The 26,835-nt window shown below is 38.0% G+C and overlaps 1 protein-coding gene and 2 long non-coding RNA genes across 3 annotated transcripts; all 3 read left to right on the forward strand.

Annotated features, from left to right (window-relative positions):
- The first annotated feature begins 8,559 nt into the window (after positions 1 to 8,559).
- On the forward strand, positions 8,560 to 8,811 carry LOC119772390. Its single transcript, XR_005279252.1, has 2 exons — positions 8,560 to 8,594; positions 8,723 to 8,811. It is a non-coding gene; the product is annotated as an uncharacterized LOC119772390 (long non-coding RNA).
- A 5,477-nt stretch (positions 8,812 to 14,288) lies between these two features.
- si:dkeyp-59c12.1 lies at positions 14,289 to 15,992 on the forward strand. The gene is made up of 4 exons (XM_038268901.1): positions 14,289 to 14,398; positions 14,484 to 14,537; positions 14,627 to 14,703; positions 15,291 to 15,992. Exons 1-4 carry the CDS (start codon positions 14,350 to 14,352, stop codon positions 15,714 to 15,716), a joined length of 606 nt encoding a protein of 201 aa, XP_038124829.1. The 5' UTR covers positions 14,289 to 14,349; the 3' UTR covers positions 15,717 to 15,992.
- Positions 15,993 to 23,316: 7,324 nt separating this feature from the next.
- LOC119772421 lies at positions 23,317 to 23,740 on the forward strand. Its single transcript, XR_005279254.1, has 3 exons — positions 23,317 to 23,412; positions 23,487 to 23,633; positions 23,704 to 23,740. It is a non-coding gene; the product is annotated as an uncharacterized LOC119772421 (long non-coding RNA).
- The last annotated feature ends 3,095 nt before the right edge of the window (positions 23,741 to 26,835 follow it).

Below are 26,835 nucleotides of genomic sequence, written 5' to 3' on the forward strand. Positions count from 1 at the left end.
ATAGTTTAGAGCGGTAAAGACAAATTGTATTTTTCCACCCATTATTTTAAACAAGGTAGCTCAAGCTCCGGTAGATTAGATGAAGAGCTACTTTGATCAGACCAAAATAACACTTGGTCATAGTTTTGTTAGTCATTCCATCATAGTTCTGGTTGGATGTTGTGGCTTATTGTCTTGCTGCAATTTATACCCCCACCCTAGGCTAAAGGATTTTGCCTTATGCAACAGGTTTTTCTTTTAGCATTGTTCTGAATTTACCTCAACCGATCCTCTCATCAACTGGCCCTGGTGAAAGAAAACATCAAAGTGAGATGATTCCTTCACTATTTTAACCATCGTCTGCCTAATCTTTCTCCAGACTTAACACGTGTTTCTAAATTGCTTCTTTTGACGATAAAGTGTTTCAATTTAGGTTGACATCCTTGGCTTTAGATTTGCAGCTGTGTGATAATCTTCCTATTTTGGGATAATCTATGAACAGACCTACTTTATGAGAAAGAATAAAAGCCTTGGATATAACTGACTTAACATTTTTTTTGTCAGGTTCTCTACAAATTTCTCCCTAAGCTGCCTGGTTTATTCATTGATTATCATGATGCTTTTTGTTCTCTAAATAGTTCTTGACACACATAAGCTCTTCACAGATCAGCTGTATTTATCCTGAGATTAGATTCCACACAGATGTACTTGATTAAAAAAAAAACAAAAAAAAAAAAACTTGATTTTATCTGTTGGTAGATGTATCCCTGCAACTCTGTTCATATTTATATAAAGTAAATATGGAAGAAGAACCAGTTTCTTCCAATAATGTTGAGTATTTTGTGTTTGTGCACCACATAACCACCTTTATAAAATTACATGAAAGACTGAGGTAAGAATAGGCCAAAATGTGAAACAATTGAGGCTGTGTGATTGCTTTTTGATAGGCACTATATAATTTTAGATTGGCAGTGATTAGAAAACCCAACAACAGGTGCCAAAAAGTTTTGATTTTATTTCTGGTGCATGCGATATATAGTAGGATTTAAAATTTAAAGGAAATATACATGAAGAATTTTTTTTTTCTTTTCACACTCCTGCAGACTGGGGCTATTTCTACCTCCTGCAGCTCTGAATGGCTCATTGAATAGATATTTAGAAACCAAAAAATTGTTTTCTGTGAATGTCTTTACTGGAATTTGGAGGAAGATTTTGATTCAGCGACATTAGAGATGTCTAAAATGAACCTATAATAACCCAGTAAAAGTACTATTTTAACCAATATATCTACTTGATATTGACTATTTAATAAGTTGGTCTGGGGTTTATTGTGATAGAAACTTCTGTGTTTAAGGCTGTGCTGTGATTTATTAAAAAGTAAAAAAAAACATCCCTGAATATTTATTATGTAAGGCTTTTCATAAAATGCTTGCTCCAATCAATACCTATATGCATCTTGGTTTTTATGCAGTTATTTGAAAGGGTTTCCATCTCTAACACTTTTTAGTAGAACCATCTGTTGCAATAGTAGACTATTGTTTACATTGATATGATCAGTTAGCATTATAAAATCATGTACGTTGCAAGAGTAAATTAAGAACAACCAGAGGAAAACCAATAGATTAACTTTTAAAACACAATCCATTGACACATGTTATCATCAGAGTACCTTGACTTTGAAAGATGTGTAATTTAAAATTTTAAATCTATTTGTTGGGATCTGGAGGCTTGTCTACCTTTCTCCACCAGAGGGCGCCTGAGATCTTCCTCCTGAGGGCATGAGCTGACTTCTACACACCTGTTTCCCATCTGCTCATCTAGAGGCCTTCTTAAGGAGGAGGAGGCTGACACTTCCCTGCCAGAGTGTTTGCCAGTAATGGTAGCAGCAAACCTGAGCCAGCCTAATCTGATCTGTTTTTTCCTGATTTTTTGTGAACCCTCTGACTCTGTGTTCTTCTGTCTCTCAGAACCTGACAAACCTGTTAACCAGTCAATTCCTGGAGAAAACTCTCGCTGCCTGGAACCTGCCTGTCTGCCCTCCACCTCAGCCTCCGTCTCCGCCCTCAGCCTGCCAACCAGCCTCTGGATCCTCAGGTCCCCCCCCTGCTGATTTGAATACCCTCGGAGCAGGTATAAATCCAAGCCGTCGTTAAGCAGCAAGTTTCTTGCCTCCCCTAGTTGCTTCCCTCCTGTGACCAGCCTGACGAACCAAGACGACGTTCACATTTCTCTGAATATATTGTCAATAAACCTAACTTTTCCCCTGTCTGCTGAGTGTTTCTGCATGTGGGTTAGACGATTAGACCCCAACATGACACTATTAGTGTTTTGTGAAATTCTTCCAATATCCTTTAACATGAATTTGAATAAACAGCATTAACATTTAGGAGGAATAAAGTTTTTTTTTTTTTTTTTTTTTAATACTAGTTTCAGTTAACTACCTGCAACCCCCTTAGAATGTTGGTGATTTTTGCTAAATATGGGAATAATGGCTTTCTGCCCAAGGGGACACACCACGGAAGGGATAAGGTACTAAATATAAGATTTATTATTGTTCTTCTGAGGCATCCAGGCTCCATTTGACCATATCTAAGATCTGTTGTTTTTAGACTGGTTAGTTAGCAGCCAGTTTCTACGCTGAATAGAGATTCTTCAAAAGACAATTTTAATTTTTGGAATCCTTTAATAAATCTGCAGGAAGAGAGTAGAAAGGATGTCTGGGATCATGGAGCTGAGGGCTCTACCTTTTACTGCTGCCTGATCCGCTTAGCACCAGTAGCTCATGGTTCGCCCTGTGGGTGATCGGCCCACAGGGGGATGGCCTCGTGTTAAAAGCTTAGAAGCAGTGAGCCAGTTGTGTTAGAGCTCAGAGGAATAATCGGAAACTGAAAGGGTTGTGGGGTAGAATAACTCAGAAAAAACATGCATAGGCGTCGGAATTTTAAAATGCAAGTCTGATAACATGAACACACTAAAGATTTTTATTTATTTCTTTTTGTCAACTAATACATGCATACATTTGACATCAGTCTATCTGTGAGAATACCAGTTTAGAAGTTATGAATACAAGTTAAAAAGTTACATCTTTGAAAAAAATACAAGATTGAAAGATTTTTGCCAAGATCATTTAAATGAGAAGATCATCTGTCGATCATTATTCTCTGCATATGTTGAAAAAAAAAAAAACATCTTAGCAAAGACATAATGTCTGATCAATGTTTTTTTTTTTATCTTCTAAAAATGTTTGGAAAAAAGCTTTCAGATTTATTACAAACTCTTTAAATTGTATTCTCGTTACTTCAAAACTTCCGTTCTCACACCTGATGTTACATTTATCTATGAGTTGACCACAAGGAAAAAATTCAAATCTTAAAATTAAACATCTTTATTGATATCTATTTAGAAATGCAGACAGCTACGCTGAAAAAAATAATGCAACTACTTTTTGGTATTTACTTAGTCATATCTAGTTACTTTAACACAATTGTTTTATGTCCTACCCTGCTAACATGAAAAAAATGTGTTAAAGTAATTATTTATGATACAGTAAATGCCAAAAAGGTTATATTATTTATTTCTTTTCAGTGTATATACTTCATATAATGGCAGTTATTTCACCTCATAACAGGCCTGTAAAAAGAATTCCTACTACTTAATTTTTCTTATAATATTCGACTGTATTTTATTTAAAAAAACGCAATATTCTTTAACTTTATCTTCCAATTTTAGTTTCAGAAACTAAAAAAATAGATTTCTGTTAGAAGAAAAACAATAGAAATTTGAGATGCTTGGTGCATAATTTATGACCCTTTAACTCTGATGAGTACATATTTTAATTATATCACTAACTGGGACAGTGTGTCCTTCAACAAAAAAAATTTAGCCATCGTAAAAACTTTTGCAAGGTGCTGTACCAAGTTTTTTTTTTTTGGTTGTTTCTGTCAGAAGCTGGCTTGAAATAATGGAAACCACTTTGGTAATATATATATAAAAAATGTAGAATAGGACATAAAGAAGCTTTTGTTGAGTACTTTTATCTGAGCACATTCCCTGACACAAGATGGGAGGAAGCATAGCAATGATGGAAGAGATGTTACGTAAAACTCTGACAACCTTTCAAGGTCCATTACGAACCACTTAACGTTTTTTACAGCATAAAATATTTAAACAGGACTTTTCTGGTATGTACATTTTCAAATCAAGTAAAACTCACTATTAACCCCATCTCGACATATAATAGACTAAAAAATGTTGATGTTTTAGGACAGGAAGCTGGGACTGATGGAATTTTACATCATGATGTCTGAGACAAAAGACATAATAGATTTACAGCAGCTACTCCTACTATACGCTTTTAATAAGCAACTAAAAATTATTTTTAATTGAGGAAATTGTAAATGGGTGTTAAACACCAAGTCTGTGTTTTCCTGCCCACTTTGTAGTCTTTTCCTGCCAACTCCGGAGGGCCAGAGGATGAATAGCTTCTGTCTGTGAACTGAGGCTGATCTGGTATCTTCACTCTCAACCTGTAATTTTGACAGCTCCAGGCTGAAAGTTTCCTTCCTCTCTAGGAAATGACATACTAATGGCTCACTCTTGCCTCCTCTCCAGTCTTCCATCACAGCTGTCTAATGAGAGCATCAGTGTGTAAGTGGCTCCTAATGATGGATGCCTTCAATGTCATCAGTCGGAAGCAAATGGCAAAAGCACTCAAGAAAAAACAACACTTTTCTAACAGTGAAAGAAATGAAATATTCTTGTGATTCCAGAGGGATCCGTTTCTGTTGTCCATTTCAGTTATGACATTAAAATAAAGATCACTCCAACTGATTCACTTTGATTTAGAATAAAAAAAAAGACTAACTAATTATAAATGGAAGCTATAATAAGTCCCACTTACAGTGTGTCATAAGGCATGTTGCTTTTCTGATCAGATGGAACTGATAGATCACTCCTTGTAGCTGGCATTTCAATAATTACACATTTGGTCTTAATGAATAATCCAATGTGATGCCAAAAATGCGTCCCCACATTATGATGTTAAGGTGCATTTCTTTGGATATAACCATGATGGGCTTAAAACAAACAATCCTTGAAGAAAACCTTTGACAAGCTGCAAAATATGAGACTGCACTAAAGATTCACCTTCCAATAGGACAAAAATCCTGGACATACAAACAGAACTACAAGTGATCAGTTTTAATTAAAACCCAGGAAACCTTCATTCATAAAGTCTGTTTAAGGTCATGTCTCAGCCACTGTGATTTAAACTGAGCCATTAGGTTAAAGACAAACTTGCAAGCTGGTTGAGAGATTTCCAATTAGAAACCTGTGAAAACCTGAAGTGTGAATTTAGGGGAAGTGATACACGTAGAGGCCAAGAAATGACACTAATGTTTGTGGTTGTAATATCACATTACGTGTCAATATAAAGTGACATAAATACTATTTGTCTTTTATTGCTATTTCTAATCTATTCTACGGACACAAAAGTATTTTTTACTGTGATAGATCATTAATCTTTCTTAGTATCTCAGTGACACATTATTTAAATTCATACATATTTAGTAACTAATGATTATATTGATATATAATATATCTTTAATGAGTTATATAACATATTTATAGGATAAGATATGAAGTGCTATGATTTATTTTTTTCCTTAATATTAAAGATCCAAATAAACACTTGCTTTTTGCCTCCACATAGTGTATATTTAATGTTACTACAGGACCAAAAGTATAGATAACATCTGCTGGGTTTTCTGCTTCTTAATTATACAAAACTCTACATTCCTGGGAAGTTTTAAAAAGTTAGAGTTTATATTGGAAATCTGTCATCGGTCTCCTGCATGACTGAAAAGCAAACAGGGTCATGACCATAAAGAGGTGGGAAAAAAAAGCAACACATCTCACAAACCCAAAAAATGTATTCCGTCCAATGAAACCTATTTTCTGCAGCAACCTTCATCCTGTATCATGGTTGGGTTTTTTTAGACAATATTTTCAAAATCAGCATTTTTTCACATTTCAAATGGACTCAGAGTCACCTCAGCTCATTCTTATACTCTTGCCTCTTTGAAGCTTCCCTGATGAAATGAAACTGCAAATCATGAGTTCATTTAAATAAGGAATAGCATCCGGTGCTGTTCACTGAGAGGATAATATTCCATTTCTTTTCTTATCACCACCGTGGAAAGAGGGGGCAGGCAAATTCTCACATGCCTTAACTAAGTGTAAGTCTGTAAGAAGATTTATTTGCATAAGCACACACCGGCTAACCAGCTTCCTGTGAAACAGCTTTGGATAAAAATAAAATAAAAAAAATGGTATAATACCCATGCCTCTTCCAAGGAATTCTGCAGCAGCTCTCCTCCGCCAGCTTCATAAAGTAAAGGAGTTTTACCAAGGTGTTTAGCAGTAACCTAAAATAGCCATTTTTATCTTATGGCAGAAGACCATGAATACTGAAACACTCATAAAGAGGAAATCATGCTTTCACACAGTGGTCTCTAAAGGCACTTCAGTTTAGTTGCTTGGTTGAGTTTTACACTTAAAGGATGAAATTATTCCTATCACCCCTGCTAAAGATGTCTAAAGGAACCAAGAATAAATTGGTTCTTTTTACAATATCATGAAACCCGTTACGTGCTCTTAAAAGTGAGCTTTGAATCATAACTCCTTAACAACCTAAATGTCATTGACCCGAGTCCTGTCCAACTTAATAATTTAATACCTTCCTGCAAATAATACTTTTATGCAGCTCTTTTTCTAACAAGCAATCTTGGCCTAACTTGAAAAACATTTTCTATTTGTCAAAGTTGTGTTGGAGGTTTGTGTGAGGACCCAAAAGCAGAGGCAGGGAGGCTGAGGTGAGTTGCTGATTTAATGGGATAACACAGGTAGCAAAAACAGGTATCCAAAAATCCAACTTAAAAATGAAACAAACCAGAACAATGGAGACGTCAGAGAAAAACAATCGCAAGCAGCCAGGGTAAAATGAAGTAAGACGAGGAACCAGCACTGAGGGAGTGCAGAGGGAGTGTTTTTATGGCTGACTGAACAAAGGCAGGACTAACGAGCAGATAAGGAGCAGGTGTGAGTAGAGCTGATGAGGAAGCCAAAGGAAAAGAAAACAAAAGGGGGAAACGGAGGACAAGCAAAGAAAAATCCTAAGAAACTTAAATAAATCCAGAACACACTAATAAAGCTAGAAAACAAAGAAAAACATGGATAAACGTGAAACTGAAAACTTAGAGAAAACCAACAGAACCAAGATCGTTACACTATTGTCCAGTTCCTGGTATTGTGACTAGAAGAAAAAACTCTTTTTGTCATTTCATATTTCTATACTAAGGAAAAGAACATTTTGAATGATGAGCCAAGTACTCCTAAATACTCAAATCATCATAAACGAGTAAGTGCTGTTAAGTTTGATTATTTTGTAAGAACTGTGTGTGGTTTGATAATTTAAAACACAGGGGTAACTTCTGTTTTTATTAAATATACTCAGATTAAAGGTGATTTTTTTTTTCTAAATTTGGCATATGACATTGTGTTCCTAAAATAATCTATTTAAATGTTTTCTACCCATGATTACCTGAGACACCAATATATCAGAATATACTGGTTCAACTCTTCCCTCTGTAGACTAAAGGCTTTAAGTATGTAAAATGACCTATTTCTAATGATAAAAATATAATTTTATAGGAAAAACGACACAAATGACAGGATCCTGTTACAGAAATAAGGAAAATAAAAGTTTTTTTTTTCCATTCAGAATATCTGAAAAACATTGAGTCAAATGTAACTCCGTTCAGTATGCAGTCAATAAAAAGACCATTCTTGTTTGTTAAAGTTGCATCAGATCAAGAAAACAATTAAAGGCTAAACAAAACAGGGGGTGGTAAAATATGATTTACCTTTTCTGTTATCAACAGAAAATGTTGTAACAGTAAGTACACCTGTCTGAATTTTCCCAAAGCATGGTTGCTGACCACCAGACATATTGTGTATTTGATAACCGTGTGAAAATCAGCATTGATCATAGCCAGTGCTGGTGTAGATAACTGGAACTACTTACTCAAAACTGAAAGAAAGTTGGATTGGATTGTAAAAAACTGTAAGTAGCCTAATTGTTATCTTTGCTTCTTTATGTGTGCATCCTGTACAGCCATAAAACTGCAAAAAAAAAAAAATAAAATAGAACTGTAAGCAGGTGACCTCTCGGCTGGATTTTCAGTGAGAAAATGAACCTCTTAGGCAGAGTGAAGTTGAGGCATCAGCAGGTTTATTTGGCTCCACAGCATTCAGACTCCATCAAACACACAATCTCTGGCTTAAATAGACACAGCTGATGGACTAAACCATTTACATGAAAATTAACTCCTCACTTCCATCTACAAACACACATTTAAATCAAATATCTACAAACACACACTTAAGGTTATTTTTTTATAAACATTTTCTGATTTAACTTACACCTAAATACTATAGAAATCCCACAAACTATGCACAACTCCCCCTATATTTTCCATGGTCTCTCCCAGAACCTATAAATGGTACCCCCGGGAAGCGTTCGTCCAAACACCCTGGAGAGGACACAGAAAAGACAGGTAAGTCACTTTCTCAGCACCACAACACTTCTTTTGCACTCACTTCTAACAAACTCTACACTGACATTTGCTGAAGTTTCTAAACAGGAACCCTTGCTTGCTCTAAACATCAATTCTCTTTTCCACAGACAACCACCCCAATTACTAATGGAGAGCAGCTGTGGAGAGCCTGGAACAAAAGGCTACATGCTAACTTTTAAAATACACAATAAATATTCAATAAATATTTCAAAACCTTGTGTGCAAACTGTTCTTTATGTGCAAATCTATGCTTAAAGTGTAGTGCTAAATAGTGTCCTAGTGCTAAGCAAGCTGATTTTTGATAAAGTGCAAAGGCCCCTTTACAGTTCTACAAGCCATTTACATAAGAAGCTATATGCATAAAAATAGTCCCAGTAATGAAGACCTCTTCATTACAAGAACATATGGATATTTAATTTCACTTTTGATAGTTAGATGTTCAAGCAACATAAAAAAATAAAGTTTGAATAAAAGCTTCTTGAAAAGTGGAGAAAAAAAAATGCAACCTCTGATGACCCCCACTTAAGAATGTTAAATTCAACAAAGGCATATAAAATTAAATCAGAATGAAACATTAGTAAAGCATAGTTACTCAAACACTGGAAGGTCTACTCGACTAAAATGTATAAATATCGCCATGTGTTTTCTTTACTATTAAAGTAATAATGAACATCACAATAGAATGTGAAGAGCTACCTAAGGCCATAAGAAAGAAGATTGAAGCAGCTTTCTAGTCTGGTAAGTGATCTGAAAAGGTGAAAGGAATTTAAAATCCTCAATGTGGACACTAATCTTCAAGTGGAAGACACCCAAAACAGCTTCAAGCATGCTCAGGTATGTCTGTCTAAACAAGTTCAACCATGGAAGCAGATTGCCAGCAACAAAAAAAAGTAAAAAAAAAAAAAAGTCAGCTTAGAACATGCATCATTCCTACCATTGTTGATTTGAAAGTACATTGTTCTTTAAAGGTTTAATTGTAATGGAATTTCTTTAGGGAGCCAATCTTACTTCTTAAATTCACTGAGGCAGACTGATGTTTAGATAACGTCGTAGACAAAGAGCAGGACTTCAGGAAAAAGGTTCTTTTGAAAGATAACACTAAAAATCAAATACCAAAACTGTTAACAGAGAACATGTTTGAAAAACAGGAATATGCAGCTCAAGATAAGAACCTCCATCGGCTGTGAATCACAGAGTAGGCATTGTTAGGCTTTAGGGATGGTTTGCTGCAGCAAACACTAAATTAGGAAAAATGTCAGATCAACTAAAAGAAATGAAATCAAGTTGAAACAGAATTGGATCTTTTAACATGACAATGATCCACTGGGAAATCCTATAATGTCTGCCATAGAGTTAAAACATACAGTAGCAGGCTCCTAGCCGAGTCAAAACCCACATCATGAAATATTCAAGACGCTGTGTGATAAAGTAAAACAGGCTGTACATGCAAGGAACCTCTCTAACCTCTCACAGCAGAATGTGTTAAAGTAATCCTTACTTCATAAACTATCAGTTCTACATCAAAAACTGGTGTTTACAGAGAGCTTTTGAAAAGACTTTATACTGTTAAATTAAAAAACTATTTTGGTCAGTTGGCTATTTTCTGTTTTTGTATCATGTTCCTGGTACCTTTAGAAATGAGAAATATTTAATCGCTGAACATTTTTTGTGAATAAATTTTTTGTGGGATTTTAATAATCAAAATCATGATGTAAATCAAAATAACCTTTTCAATTAAAAGACTTTTTAACCCATTGTTTGTTATAGATCAGTTCTTTTGAGCAGATTGTTGTTTTTTATATTTGTTAATCTGCTTCAATATGAATTATTTCTGGTAAATGCAATGACTTGTTCCATATCTGTATTCATGTGTTTTTATTCTCTTTTTCCTTACCATCAAATTGCCATTGGATTAAACTAGTCCTTGTAGCTAAATCTGGAAAATGTACATGCTATTTGAAGCACTTGTGTTGGTTAAAATGCGCTATCCCAATATTAGACAAAAAATAATCTCACTACAGTAATTTCAGATAACAGTCCATTTTTTTTTTCTTTTTCCTTTATTACAATACACCAATTTTTGAAAATCATGCGTGAAACATGAGTGATTTGCTTAATGAAATAATTTTTTTCTAGACATAAAATAAAGACTGGATATCGATATGTGAGGATTTCCTCAAAAATAACTAAATACTCATTATAGTGTGCCAATGGAATGCTATGTGTTTTCAGGGTAATAAACCGCAAAAAACAATTTGAATAACTACTAACTAATGGGTTTTTCAGTGACGAATAAAGGCGGTTATTAGTATGTAATATTGGAAATATTTATATGAAAGCTCTCTGTAAGCTGCATTTACTATTCCAACCAAAAAGGAAATGAAATGCGACGAAAATGGAATCTAAAGATTTGTTTATTAACATGTATTTTCAATACAGCAAAAGGTTCCTTAATACATTTATCAGAAACCAGGTTACAGGAGAAAACAGATTGAAGCAGGAAATTGCAGAGAGCAGGAGGAGTATTTTAATCTGGATAAAATAAATACATATGGACTCACTAACACAGTGTGTTTCCGGTGCTACCGGAAACAACACTCTCTCTTCCCCAGGGACTTTAACCATAGAAAACCCAAATAACCTCAACTCTACATCCTAATTTAATCTTAAACTTTGTATTTACTATATAATTTTAATTTCTACTTTATGTAGAGGAATTTCTTTGCCCAAAGGAGAAGGTTAATGGAACATTGTTAATATATTTTTTTGTTTTGAAAACTCTTACTGATTCAGCAAAGGTTTATCCTTTACTTGAGCAAAACCTTAAATTTTGCTGTCATATTGTTTTACCCTGAAATAAACTGTGTATAAAACTAGAGCAAAAACAGAGAGCGGTCCTTGTTTTTCATGAAGTTCTTCACCTCAGAAGTAAAAACCAAAAATATGGTCCTCACAAAGGTAGCCAAACATAGATCTCTCCCAAACACACAGGGGGGCGGGGTGTGTAGTTTCTCCCAGCCAATTATCTGAGGGTCTGTTATTGTCCAGCCAATCAATGCCCAGAATCTTTATTATCGCTGTCGTTCACCAGAGGAAACGTCTAAAAAGGGTTTACAATTTATTAAACTGTACTTCCCTCTTGTGGTATTCCTGGGTATAACTTTATAAATCCACTCAGTGTAAATAAAGAGCTTTGATTTAGGACATTTACTGAATAGAATAATTTTCAAATGCTAGAAAATGAAAAATAATATAGGCATTTTACTTTCAGTGTGTAAGATAACTAAACTTCAGTGTAATATAAATATTTTAAACTCTGCCTTTATTTCCCTGAGGTTTAGGCAAACACATTTTATTGCTAGAAGTAATGATCCACTTGTGGAAATCATTGAATCTAGCTGTTTTAGAGACTTCCAAGCCCTGGGGTTATTCAAGGTAGACCCTGTCTTGCAGATTGATACTAATGAAGAACAGCGGATACTTTTATCATACCATTACATAATGAAAACAGAAAACAGTATGTAATTGAATTGATCTTGAAGAAAAAAAAAAAAATCTAAGAATTGCAGAATTGTTTGGTATTCTTTAAAATTATGGTTGTGTCCTCCTTCAGTTAAAACTCTAACTACCGCAGCCTCATTTTTGGATTCTGAACACTGTATTGATTTGTCTGTGTGTATATATGTTTTTGTGTAAGTTACATATTTAGAATGATTTCTTTGGTAAATTTACTAACCGTTTGAGGACCAAATGTGGTGGACCCCCATTTTCAATGTGCGGGTGACAGTTTAGAGGTATGGTGTGAATTAACTTAGGGTAAGGTTAGAAATATACTAGGAATGGTTAGGGTCAATGTCAGGGTGTGGCATTAATGCAGAAACTAAAATGATTGTAAGTCAATTTAAAGTTCTGACAAGATAGAGATACAAACTTTTATGTGTGTGTGGCGCATGGAGTCCAGTGGTTAAAATCAATTTCTTTAAATGTGAACTTAATTAAAGAAAAACATTGAAAATAAATCAAAGCCAAAAAAAAAAACAATAAAATTTTTTTAGGTCTAAATTTACCTCTATTTTGTCTTACAGTATATAACAATGGGGCACAGAGGGGATTCCTTCTCTCTCCTTCCACCTCATTTTTAAACTTTATAGTAGATTAAGAAACGATTGCAAAGGGATTGCAATATGCTGCTACTGTGGTACTAAAATCTTTATGGTTAAAACATTTCTTTTTTTATTTTAGCTTCTGTCATGATGGGCTCTCAAGGGGGACCCAATTATGCAGAACACCACTGAGGCGGAAACAGGAGTAAAGGTTTTAACAGAGTTTATTTAGACAAGCACTGAGATTACGACAGGTTCGGGTTCAGGCCTGGGAAACTGGTTCACTGGGTTCTTGAGGTTAGCTTTGGGAGAGTCACTGTTGGATCTGGAGAGGAGTTGCTCAGCAGAGTCCGCTTGCTGCTTCAGCGTCTCACGTTTAGAAATTAACAGACCTTGGCTTTGGGTTTTCCAGCTCTTAGTCCTGAGCTGCATGGAAGTTCTCTATGGTTCTTCAGGTTTGGCTCTGAGGGTCGGCTCGGCAGGTTAGCTCTTCCAGAGCTTCACAGACGAGACACAGGTTTCCAACTGGATCAACACTGCGACATTGAGGCAAGCTGTCTGAAGACAGCTTATATAGTGGATCCTCTGATGATGGTAATGAGCAGCAGCTGTGCAGGAGGCTCTGCTCAGGAGGATCCACGGCGGACTCTGCTGGAGAAAGATGGTACTACTCCAGCTCCCAACAGCTTCATTACACATTCCAGAACCTGATGTGATTCTTAATGTTTTTTTTTTTTTTTTCCCCAAAACTCCTGTTGTACCTGGTAAAGACAAAAATAACTGAAGTTATTTTTAGCAGAATCAATTTTAAGCAGATGAAAATAGGAGTGTGATGGTGTTGCAAAATGCCCTTATAGATAACAGGTGAGACACATGATTAAAAAAAACAAAGAATTATGAATACTTCATATTCAAATAATTATAGTTCAAGTTTTTTTAATACAGTGAACAATAAAGTTGACCTTTTTCAATAATGAAAGGAAAAATCTGTCCAACCATATGGCAATCGAACCCTTTTAAAGCTAAATATCAATATAAAGAAACATTTCCAACTGTAAGGTTACTGTATGGCAGTTATTATTTTTTTTTTGGATTAAGTTGATAGATTCATAGATTTACTTCTAATAGAAAATTAGCCTTGCTTTTTTAGATACAAAAATAACAACAAAGCATAACAAAAGTAAACAGACTCAATATTTGATTTATTTCCAGCCAAAATGCCTTAGTAGGAATAACAGTTTTAAATAAAACTGATGTTTTTTTACTCAAATAGTTTTACATAGTATAGATTACATAGTTTTTCAAACTATGTAATCTTAATGCTTAAGACAAAAGAGAGAGAACAAGAAAGAAAGAAAGAAAGAAAGAAAGAAAGAAAGAAAGAAAATCTGCTCTGCAAAATGGGAGCATTAGTTGGACCTGATTTGGTTTCTTCCCCCCTGCTGTCCCTGAACATGTGACTCAGAAATCATTAATTCATGGAAGTGATTCTAACGTTGTTTTTGTTTTTTAACATGAAAGCTCCGCCCACCTGTTCCTCATATAACAGCTGCCTTCTGACGGCTGTAGGGACACAGCAGTAGACCTGCTCCTCATCCTCACATGGACTCCCAACAAGTTTCTCACTGAAAATGGAAGCAAATATAGTTGTCATGGGGACAGAGAGCGTCGGGAAATCAGGTAAAAACATGTTTTTTCTAATGAAAACGCAGGCTTCTGGTGTTGCTTTTGAGTGGAGGTTAATACAATTGTGATGTCTCTCCAGCAATGACTGTGCGTCTTCTGACTCGGAGATTCATTGGTGAATATGGAGACATCGGTAAGTTTCCACTTCGCCTGCTTAAACTTGATGCCGATTTAATCAGTTATCCCAGAGGTTCAATGTTTCTTTGTTTCTTTGTTTTTCAGAATCCATCTACAGTCAGAGTTCTATAGTTGATGGGAGGGAGGTTACTCTGAATATTTGGGACTCACCTTACTCTGAGGTACTGAGAAACTGTATAAATGTATTAACATGCTGCCACACAAAGTCAATCTTCCAGTTTTTTTAGCCTGGCATAAGAGAAATTACTGGCCTGCCTGACTTAACAGGATAAAGACTGAGAAAGATGAAAAAAGGTTTTACATTATTACTGGATCTGGAGTGCTTTGTATCATCACACTTTGAAATTGAAGTATTTAGAGTGATTAATCCTTACTGGACATTGAGATTAAACTGCACTGTTTTGTACTACTGTTTTATCATTGTCTCCCTTTTATCTCCTCTTTCTTTCATCTTTTCTCATTTTCCTGTTTTTCTTTCCTGTTCTATTGACATTGCAGTGTCCATATAACCTGTAATACTCTCTGCATGAATTATAATAAAGCTATTTATATGCATAAATCAAGCGGAACACTATGCCGATAGCCGTACTGCTCCACTTGTGAAAGCAAAATCTGTTGGGCTCTTTTTGGGCATCATAATTATTCTTATTGCCACATTGCCAGACAGGACACTGTTAAAAAAAAAGATAAATTACAATAAAAGAAAACAATTGAAATGTCACAAAAGTCCCTATGTTATTTTTTGCAGGATTTGTCTGTGGAAACCTCGCCTCTCCATAAAAAGGTCCAGTGGGCAGATGGCTTCGTCCTGGTGTACAGCATCTGTGACAGAGCCAGCTTCAACGCCATCAGCAGGCTGGTTCAAAGGATCAAGTCCACCAAAGATTGTCTATCTGGGAATAAGGTCCCTATAGCAATAGTGGGCAACAAAAGGGACCTGCACCACAGACGGACAGTGCTGAGCGAGGAGGGCAGTATGCTGGCCATTAACGCAAACTGCCTCTTCTATGAAGCATCGGCTGCAGAGAACTACCACAGCGTTTGTTCTGTCTTTAATGGCCTTGTGGACAGGATGAAGGATGCCAAGCTCACTACAAAGAAGCCTCTGAGGTTTAAGGGCATTGTGAAAAGCATGTCTGCGGTTTTTGCAAGGAGAAGGACAGATTCCCTTTGAGGGCATTACGAAGCTGAAACAAGAGACTTGATATTGTTATACGTTTGACCAGATGGACACAATATAATGATCAGACTGTGAATTAGAAAAAGCATTTAAACTTCAGAAAATATGAACTAAGACACATGTTGCAGATGATCACTGGACCTTAACATAAAGAAGAAAATGACATTTTTTAAGTCGTTGGGGAAAAAACCCACTGTAATTAGTTTTTTTTAAAGAAAAATGTTACCCCAGATTTGAATGTCAATAAACCTCAATGTGGATCCAAATGTATTCCTGCTTGAAGCCTCTGTGAGAATCTTGTAACAAACAAACATTCTTAAAACAACTTCTTCAAACGTATTTTAAAGCCAAAGTCTGCATGTGTTACTGCGCTTTCTGTGTCTTATTTAATTCATCTTAGAAAATGTCAAGAAAAGCTGTCAGTCTTTTTCTAAAAGTAAGATATTGGTGCACAGATGGAGGGGTGAAACTTTAAGTATAATGTATGTCCTGCTAGAATAGAAAAAAAAATATTTTTTTTAAGTTCTTTTTTATAAACATGCTTTTTCAATTTCTGTGAAGGATTTTTGTTTACAGCTGGAAATAAAGCATAAACACAACACTGTTTGAGTTCCCAACCTTTTTTGCTGGCTTCATGCTAAGGGTTTGTTTACCTGCCAGTGTTACAGATATATTTTACAAAGTGAGTGAAATCAGTTGAGGACTAAGTTTTCATCTGTGCCTCAGGTGTCAAGCTGGCTATAGTTCAGTCTGTGTTGGAATTGTTATGTAATCACAACAGATTTGTTTTACCCTCTCCAGCATTGCTGTCATTTTCTTTTCCTGTAAATTACTGATAAATTTACTGTATTTCTACTGTGCAACTAGGCTAAATTAAACTAAACATGATGATAAATATCCAAATATAGCAGCAAAAAGGTCAGCCTTTTTGCTGCAAAGGGAATTTGTTTAAGTATTGTTATTAATGATTCCTTTGAGTTTTTTCTCATCATAAAGAATGTCTTCAAATCATTGACTAAAATTCTCTCTAAAAATATTTAAGGTAGTTACACCTAAAGTCCTTCTAACTGGTCAGAAATACGCTCCAGTAAACTTGTTCTGACCCCCAGAGATTAGGAAGAACCTTTTGCCATTAGGTGTTGGGAAGATGTCCATAAGTAGCTAACAAGGCAGCTGGACATGAGGGCAAATGGCAGGTAAGCCGGTGCCGCTGGTTCTATGAAGAATGTGACAGGAATGAGGCAGGGGTTAACAAAGCTTTTTGCCCTTACAGGTCACTGTCACTGTCTATGAACCCAGAAGATTTTATACAAAGGAACCATTAACAAGCACCAGCTAGACTGGGATGTTTTACCTATGACATCTAATTGAAGCTTCAGTGGAGCTGAACTTTGTTTCACCATTGTACTAATTAATATGAAATTAGTTAAAAGATGTGACACATTGCAACTTATGAGGAAATGCATTCAGAATGAGTTTCAGCATTGTGGCTACTACAGGCTTATGTAAACTTTCGGTTAAGAATGTCTGTTGTCCATCCATGCTCTGTAACTCCCTAAATCTTAATGTGGGAGGCTTTGTTGTTCCTTTTCTTTAGTGTTACAGAAAGATATGTGACAGAGTGTACTCTGCCTATTCAACTCAGAAACAAAACATATAACCAAGCATGCGCACAAAAATCCAGTAACTACAGTTCAGAAGGATAGATGTACCTAACATGTAGGATTTAAAATGGTGAGAGGAATCTGGAAAACTATCCAAAGGAAGAACATGCAAACAAAAGGTCTCTGCCACAAACTGAATATAGATACTTTGGTTAACTCTAATCCCAGAGAGTTCAGACTAATCCCAGAGACTTCAGACTATTATGTGTTTGTCGAAATCCTAACAATTTGCATCTGGTCTTCAAACTATCATCTGCATGCCTTCTAACTGCTCCAAATGGTGGTTTCTAGAATTTGTAACAGTAGAATGGGAGGTAGATCTTTGGAGTCCATGAGAAAGAAACTTCGTCTACCTTTAGGGCATGTGGTTAGAGCAGTCAGGGTTCCTGAGCAAGACCCTTAAACCTCACACTGCTCCCTGGGCGTCAGACACTGGAAGTCCACTGCAACCCAAGGGGCACAATAAAGGGATTGAAATATATATATATATATATATATGATGGTGACACAAAGAAATATATAAATGATGTAGCATCTAATGAAACATTAATCACCCGCAGTAATCCTAAACTGGACAATTTATTGCAAACATTTGTGTGACTCTTCTGGCTGCACGTGCTCAGCTTGTTTGTGACTCAAAATAAAACCAATAAGGAAATAATCTGCTTCTCTTTGTTTTAGCCTTTTTCCTTCCGGTCACGGTTTAGACATAAACACACTTCTCTGTTCAGTTCTGCCTGGCAGCAGGTTTTGACGAGACCCAGCTGATCAATGCACAATGTGATTTTCTTTCTCCTTATTAAATGCAAGCAGGGTTTATTTCATTACTGTAAAACTCGGTACCTTTCATGTTCTCAATGAGGTCAGCAGGTTCACAGACACAGTAAACAAAGAAAATAACCATGGCAAGTCAGTTTTAATATTTTCATAGAAAATTGAATCCACTATAGGAAAGTATTAACGATCATCAGTACTCACTTTAGTTTTTGTGAAATCTGTTTGGTTGGAAAATGACAAATCCCGTGCCTTTGGAGGTGAATCTGTGTAATGCAACCAAGGTATTATTTTTAATTTGCACCCAAATAATTCTGTATAGCCAAAGGTAACTGCTTGTCTCCTATACAAATACACAAACATGATTTCTATTTTTTATTAAAAGGATTAATCGAATGCTGGGAGTTTTAGGAAGGCTTTTCAAAAAGTTTAGTTGTATGTTTAGGGAGAGTTTTTGACAATTTTTGCAGAAACCCTGCAGAAGGTCTAGTTCACAGTCTCCGCTCCAATTAATCTCTATGGTGTTCTGCGTGTTAAGATTGAAGAATCTGCACTGGTTAGTCAAGTTACACACCAAACTCAGTGATGCAAAGATGTTTGGACATTCCTTTTTGCACTGATACAAAGTCATGTTGAGAGATGTAGGGTATCATCACCGAGCTGTCCCCGAAAAGTTGGGAACGTAAAAAGGTTCAGACTGTCAATAAGGCTTGAATGTAGTTTCTTGGCTATTAAAGCCAATCCTATCTTTAAACTGTTTAAGGGGTTATCAGGAAGACCCTGATAGTGGTGATCTATATTGACTGTACCAGGTGTCTGCAACCGGGGTCCTTCAGGGTGGTGTTTGGATACATATCTAGTCCAGAAAACCTGAAATAAATAAATGGTTAATAACCAGGCATATGTAAAACTTGCTGCTATGCAGAGGGGGGTAATTAAATCACTGGATCAGATGTGTTGGAGCAGCGATACATCCAAATGTTGAAGAACAGAGATACTCAAGGTCTGGAGTTGCAGAGCTTCTGTGCACTATGTGCATCATTATCTGCAGACCACTTTGGGGTTTTGTAAAGAATGAATGAAAAAGAAAGGATCAATGGGACAATAAACAGGTACACTGTAATGCTGATGATATCCACTGACCTGCTCGACTCACATATAAGCATTGAGTGACATCCCATTTCTAATCTATAGGGGTCCAACATGGTGTTGGTCCACCTCTTACAGCTAGAACGTCTTAAGATCTTCTGGAAAGGCTTCTGACCATTCTTCCAGAAGCTCATTTGGCTCTGGCTCTCATTCTCCACCCCAATTCATCCCAAAGGTGTTCTAGGGCATTGAGGTCAGGACTATGCAGGCTACTCAAGTTCATCCACGCCAGACTCATGTTGTTATACGAAGAGGCCAGCTCTAAACTTTTCCAACAAGGTTGGGAGTAAGAAATTGTCCAAAATGTCCTGGTATGCTGAAGCATTATGAGTTCATTTAACTGGAACTAAGAGGGTAAGCCCAGCTCCTGGAAAATAACCCCACATCATAATCCCCCTCCACCAAGCTTTACACTTGGGCACACTGGAGTCAGACAAGTGCCATTCTCCTGTCAACCGCCAAACCCAAAGTCATTGATCATATTTCCTGATGGAGAAGCATGATTAAGCCTCTTCAGCTAATCTGAAGGCCTCTAAAATTTTGGATATGTGTACTGATTGACTCTGCAGAAAGTTGGCGATTCTGGAATTCACTGAAGGTGACTCTCTTTCACAAATTTCTGCAACAACAGTCTGCACTCCTAGGTACTTGGTTTTATAAACCTGGGTGTATTATAGGAACTAGAGCACCTGATTCCAATAATTTGGATGCGTGATCAAATACTTTTGGCAATATAATTTGAGTCTGGTCACAGGAGGGAATGACAGCAGGACTGGGAAAAACAAACAAACACTTGGAAAATACTTGAACATATATATATGGAAATTGACTTGGTGCAATATAAGTTCAGATAATTCAAATGAAACACCCCCCCACAAACCAACAATAAATATATAATGCATAGATAGACAGATTCAATGGTAAATGTGTCTGGCTAAAAGAGGTAGAGACTAAGAGTGTTGTTCGGCTAATTGGATTACCTTGAACCCACTCACACATTTTCTGTACCCAGTTAGTTCTGTTCATCAGTCAGGACAGCAGCTTATCCCAGCAGTCAGTGGTTGGATGCAGGGGACACCCTGGACAGAGCCATTGCAGACACATATAAGTTGCTTGAACCAAACATATACCAAAGATCCTTTTATCAACTATCCTAACATAGAGTTTTCTGGACTGTGAAAAAACAAAAATGGAAAAACCCAAGAATGCACAATCAGCTGAAAAAGAACATGATGAGTCAACTGAGCCAAAGTGCTTCTTGCTGTTGATAGTGCTAGCCAGCTCAGCACTGTGCAGCCTTATAGCATGTCCTCGTTGTCGGAGTCTTTTTTTTTTAATGCTATCTTTAATTTTCAGATTAAGCTATTGAATATCTCTGTAAAAAGAAATAAAAAGATGTTCTATACAATGTTCTCTTATAAAAAATAACATTTAGAACAGTATCCTGTGTACTTTTGTGACACTTTTTGCTTGATTATATAGGCCATAAAAAGCCATTTTAATAAATGTATAAAATAAAAATATTTGTGTTGATGAAATGTGTTTAATGTCCCCAGCTCAGACAGGTTCACAAGTGTTTATTTGCATTTGACAATGCAAATAAATAGTTATTCAGGTGGTCGAAATGGTTAAAACAAAAAAAGAAATACTTGGGGCCTTGGATTACTCAGTAGAATGTGTTAACTGTTCAAAAATGTCAATTATTCCTTTACTGTTGCCCTTTTGCCTTTGCTAAGCTCTCCCACGTAGCCTTTTATCAGACCTCCTGCAGTGCCCGGCTGCTCAGCAGAAGATCTTCATGTTTAAACACCGTGACCATAACTTACCCCCAGCAGTGAGCGTACTAAGAGTTCAAAGGTCATTTGCATTTGTACTTTCCCAGTCAAGATTACTGATTTGTGTCATTCTAACCTCTAAATGTATGCTGTATTTAGCCAAATAACCTAAAACCTCCAGCAGTTAAAACACTTTAGAGAAATTCACTTTTTGTGAATAACAGATTCAATAGGAGTCAGCGGGTGTTTTAAGCTGTCGTTATTTAAACTTTCCCTCACCTTTATGTAAAAGACCAGTAAATAAGTGATGCATCATGTAAGATATGAAGAAAATTATGCATTAATTACATTAATTCTACAAACAGAAAACCTAAAACCTCTAAAAATTGACTAAACAAACATTAAAGCTCTGTGAGTTCGTATTTCTGGATATTATTCAATAACTGAAACCTGCTTTAAATTTCTACAGAGATGTCTGATGTGTTTGTTGCACTTCATCATCTTGCTTGTTCCTTAAAATGGCCATACCTCTAGGTTTTTTTTTTTTTTATTTAGCAATTGAAATCTTGATCAACAGTTTCCAAGCTATATCCTGTTATATCCAAAGCTCAAACAGATCTTTTAAGGGGAAGAAATAAAGATTATGTAACCTAGTTGCATAACAGTGTACACCATTACTAACTCTTTTCTAGAATATATATTTAGTTTTAGAATTTGCTTTATTTGTTTGTATTTGATCAATTTTTTTCATCCCGATCAATGGCAGATCTAGACATTTTTTTCATGGGGTAAAGGGTGCTATGTTGGAAATGCTTAAGTAAATCTCTCATGTAAATCAGCAAAAAATACTCTTAAACTTGTATAATTTTCTCTTTTTAGAAACAAAGACATATTTGAGGCAAACTACATTCTTACTTCAAAATAGATAAAGAAATGAATAAAGTCAGAAGATGAACTGAGAACTTTAAATACCATACAAAACTGATTTCAGTAGTTATTTTTAGAACATCTTAAGGCAGAGATTGCTGTGCTGGCAGGCAAAATGGCAGGCAAAATGTCAGGCAAAATGCAGGCAAAATGTCTCGAAAAGAATTTCAACGCTACCATCTCTGCCGTGGAATTTATACAGAGAATAAATAAAAACATAGCAGGTGGTCCAGTTGGATGAGCTGGATCATGATCTGCAATGTATAAGTATCAAGATATGGAGAAATTAACCCTCTTTCTATGCCAGTCTATCGAAATATGAAACCAGAAATAATTTATTACATACCAGATAACAAATCAAGCACGTAACACAAGCATTTCTATTTAGAAATCTTGTTATAACAGCAGAATTTTTTTTTATTACATAAAGGTACGGAGGCAGTTTTTTGGGCGCAGGACTCCGACTTGCCACTGAGGAAATTTCCTCACTTTACAAATCTAACAGTTTGTCAGTAATGACCTAGAGCAACACTAAAACTTTACAGGCTACAGTCTTGGTTAGGCTTAGGGGGTCATGGTATAGATTAATGTTTTTCCTGCAAAAATGCTTGATCAATAATGTGGTTAATTTGATAATACACACAAATGCACAAGCTTGGCAAGATGATAAGATGGACAACAAATATTCCTTAATGTAGGACTTAGACAACAAACCAAATTTTCATTTTGTACAGCTTTCATGACAATCCCATTTCTTAAAGTTCAGCAGTGATCAAATGTAAACAGTGTGGGAGAAAAAAACATGGTACAAAATAAACGCATGGATGTGGAACTTCAGAGCATTAAATACAGTATATATGGTGCAATTATGCAGATGGCATTGAATGCTTAGAAGCCTCTTCCCAGAGGGCAGCAGGGAGAACAGTCCATGGTGGGAGTCTGAGGGGTTATTTATAATGTTATGGGTTCAGGAAACGTGGTGCTGGGATGAAATGTCTTTTATGGATTGAAGAGGAGCCCCGAGGATCTTCACTGTTGTTCTCACCACTCCTCTCACCTTCTTCCAGTCTGAGTCGCTGCAGCCTCCACACCACACAGTGAGACAGCTGGTCAGAATGCTTTCATTGTGTCATATTTTCCTTCAAATCTAAGATAGCTGAATATTGTTTTTTACTAAAGAATACTACTGGAGGAGCAATGATATAATAAAAAAAACATAAAATAATTTGGTTGGGTTTGGGTCTAACATCTGTTTTTGTCATGCTGCAGGTCTGGTGTCTGTGTCTTTCTCTTCTCTGCAGGGTGTGATGGGCAGGTGCAGCTCATCTCGGTTAATTTTGGAGCCTACTTAAGGAGCTGGGACCAGGAGGAGGGCGTCAGTTCTTTCTCGCTACCAGCGTGGTATATGACCGACCAGCTTCCTAGATTTGTGTTCAAACCTGATCTAATCCTGTGTCTCTGTTTTTCCCTCCTAGCCACCAACCCAGCCAGTTTGCCGCAGCCCTCCTCCAGGAGCCCACCTGCCTGTCCACCCTCCTACAAACCATCACCTGAGGAGTGCAGAGTCAGTTGCCCCTGGACCCTGGACACATCCTTCCTAGCTCAAGACAACCTCAAGCCCCGTGAGTTCAGCATCCTCCGCCTTCCCTCCACCTCAGACCAGTTGTTCACCATCACCCATCTTTTCCCTAGGCTGTACCAGGAAGATCCTGCCAGACTCCATTTTCTGTTCCCTGTTTCAATAAACATTTTCTTAAACTGATCTAACTGTCTCCGTGGTTGCCCTGATTCAGAGTCGTTCTTCTCACATCATGACAGAAAGAACTGACCATTCTGACTCTGGGGAGCAACTACGGAGCGCGGTTTCACACCAAGGTCTATTGTTAGGACAGCATGAGACCCTTTTACAATCCATGAATCAGCAACAGACGCAATTAATCCAGGCGATGAGTGTACTAACCCATGAGTTCCAAGATCTTAGAGGCCAACTAAATATGGTTCAGCCTACCTCCGCTCCCCCGCCTGTAGTCCAGCCGCCCGCTGATCCTGTTGCTCCCGTGTCGCTGACAGTTCCCTGCGTCGGGGTGTCCGCTCCCACTCCTGAGCCTTTTTCGGGTGATTTAAATAAATCCAGGGGTTTCTTGTTGCAGTGCTCCTTGGTTTTCTGTCGCGCTCCTCAGTCGTTTCCTGATGACGCGGGGAGGATTTCATATATTGTGGGTCTCCTTCGCGATAGAGCCCTGAGTTGGGCGGAATCATTTATCGATGAGACCAGCATACTTGACCTTAGTTACGCTGACCTCCTCACCCAGTTCAAAAGAACTTTTTCCTCCTCGTTAAGTGAGGAGGAGGCAGCGAAGAGGCTGTGGGCGTTGAAACAGGGAAGTCGATCGGTGGCCGATTACGCGGTTGATTTCCGAACCCTGGCTGCGCCGTCGGGTTGGAACGCTCTCGCTCTTAAAGCGGCGTTTCTAAATGGTCTTTCTGAGAGACTTAAAGACGAACTCGCAAGTCGGGACAAGCCCCAAAGCCTGGAGGATGTAATCGAACTAGCGGTACGGGTAGACGATCGGCTCCGGGAGAGAGCTCGAGAGAGGCGGAGTCAGGCTCCACCTCAGGTGCTGCAGCTCGCAGCTCCTGCTGAGATTACGTCATCTAGACCTCGTCCAGTTCCCTCAGCATGCCAACCAGCAGAAGAACCGATGCAACTAGGAAACACCAAACTAACTCCTGAGGAGAGGGACAGACGTATGAGAGCTAAACAGTGCCTTTACTGCGGTGCTTACGGGCACTTCCGGTTAACCTGCCCTGTTCGCCCAAAAGATTTTGCCCGCCAGTAGTCCAGGGGATCCTGGCAGGCGCCTGTTCAGAAAACCCCCCTCTTCAGTTAACTTTACAATCTGTGATTTGCTTCCAGGAATCAGAACATCCAGTTGCTGCCCTTGTTGATTCAGGTTCTGAGCAGAGCCTAATTGACCCAGCTTTAGTTAAGAAATTGCACATTCCAGTTCGTTTACTAACCTCCCCTATCTCAGTTGCAGCACTGGATGGCAGCCCCTTAGCCACTATTACTCATCAGACTATTCCCCTAAAATTTATTGTTTCTGGCAATCATCATGAAAACATTTCTTTTTTTATTTTTCCCACCAGATTTTCACCTGTAGTTTTAGGTTACCCTTGGCTGACCGCTCATGATCCGCACATAAATTGGAAGGAGTCTCGGGTTGAGACATGGAGTTCCAGTTGCCTGGCTTCATGCCTCCACTCTGCTCTTCCTCGTTCCTCTGTTGATCCTGTCTCCTCCGAGGTTCCCCCTGATCTGTCTCTTGTTCCTTCCGAGTACCTAGACCTCCAGCGTGTTTTTAGCAAAGACTTAGCCTTGAGTCTCCCGCCTCATCGTCCCTACGATTGCCCCATTGACCTCCTTCCTGGGGCTCCCCTGCCCTCTGCTCGTCTTTATAAGTTGTCCCTTTCTGAACAGGATGCCATGGAAAAATACGTTGCAGAATCACTCAAAGCGGGTATAATACGCCCTTCATCCTCCCCGGTTGGGGCAGGATTTTTCTTTGTTGCTAAAAAGGATAAGTCACTACGTCCCTGTATAGATTATCGGGGCCTCAACCAGATAACAGTTAAGAACAAATATTCGTTACCCCTGTTGGCCTCAGCTTTTGAGACAGTTAGGGGCGCCACTGTCTTCACCAAACTCGACCTTCGCAATGCCTACCATCTGGTCCGTATCCGTGAGGGGGATGAGTGGAAGACAGCCTTTAAGACTCCACTCGGCCACTTTGAGTACCTGGTCATGCCGTTCGGCCTTACCAATGCCCCAGCCATATTCCAAGCCCTTATTAATGATGTTCTCAGAGACTTCATCAACCACTTTGTTTTTGTTTATCTTGATGACATCCTTATTTTCTCTAAAGAACTCAGCCAACACCAGCAGCATGTTCGCCAGGTCCTCCAAAGACTCATGGAGAACCGCCTGTTTGTCAAGGCTGAGAAATGCGAGTTCCACCGAAAGTCCATCAGTTTCCTTGGTTTCATCTTCGAGGGTGGACAGGTGAAGACCGACCCAGCTAAGATCAAGGCTGTGGAGGACTGGCCTACACCTAGGTCCCGGAAGGACATCCAACGCTTCCTGGGGTTTGCTAACTTTTACCGTGTCTTTATTAAGAACTTCAGTGTTATTGCCTCACCCCTTTCTGCACTCACCTCCACCAAACAGACTTTTTCCTGGACACCTGCTGCAGAAAAGGCCTTCCAATTCCTCAAGGGGAGGTTCTCTCAGGCCCCTATCCTCACATATCCCGACCCAAAGGCTCAGTTCACTCTGGAGGTTGACGCCTCGGACTCCGGAGCTGGGGCCGTTTTGTCACAAATGTCTACCTCTGATGGAAAGCTTCACCCTTGTGCCTTTTTTTCTAGGCGTTTTTCCCCTGCTGAGAGAAACTATGATGTGGGAGACCGTGAACTTCTAGCTATAAAGCTGGCTCTGGAGGAGTGGCGTCACTGGCTGGAGGGAACAGAGTTACCCATCATAATCTGGACAGATCATAAGAATCTTTCATACATCCAATCCGCAAAACGACTCAACCCCCGCCAAAGCCGCTGGGCATTGTTCTTCTCACGCTTCCATTTCACTATTACCTACCGCCCAGGTTCCAAGAACGTCAAGCCTGACGCACTATCCCGACAGTTCTCCACCACCTCAGAGTCCATGGATCCTGAACCCATCATTCCCACGTCCTGTGTCGTTGGTGCCCTCACCTGGGAACTGGAGAGAAGGGTCAGACGGGCACAGGAGATCGAGCCAGACCCTGG

This window comes from Cyprinodon tularosa, unplaced genomic scaffold, assembly GCF_016077235.1.
Source record: "Cyprinodon tularosa strain WSP-4 unplaced genomic scaffold, ASM1607723v1 ctg71, whole genome shotgun sequence".
Classification (NCBI taxonomy): Eukaryota; Metazoa; Chordata; class Actinopteri; order Cyprinodontiformes; family Cyprinodontidae; genus Cyprinodon; species Cyprinodon tularosa.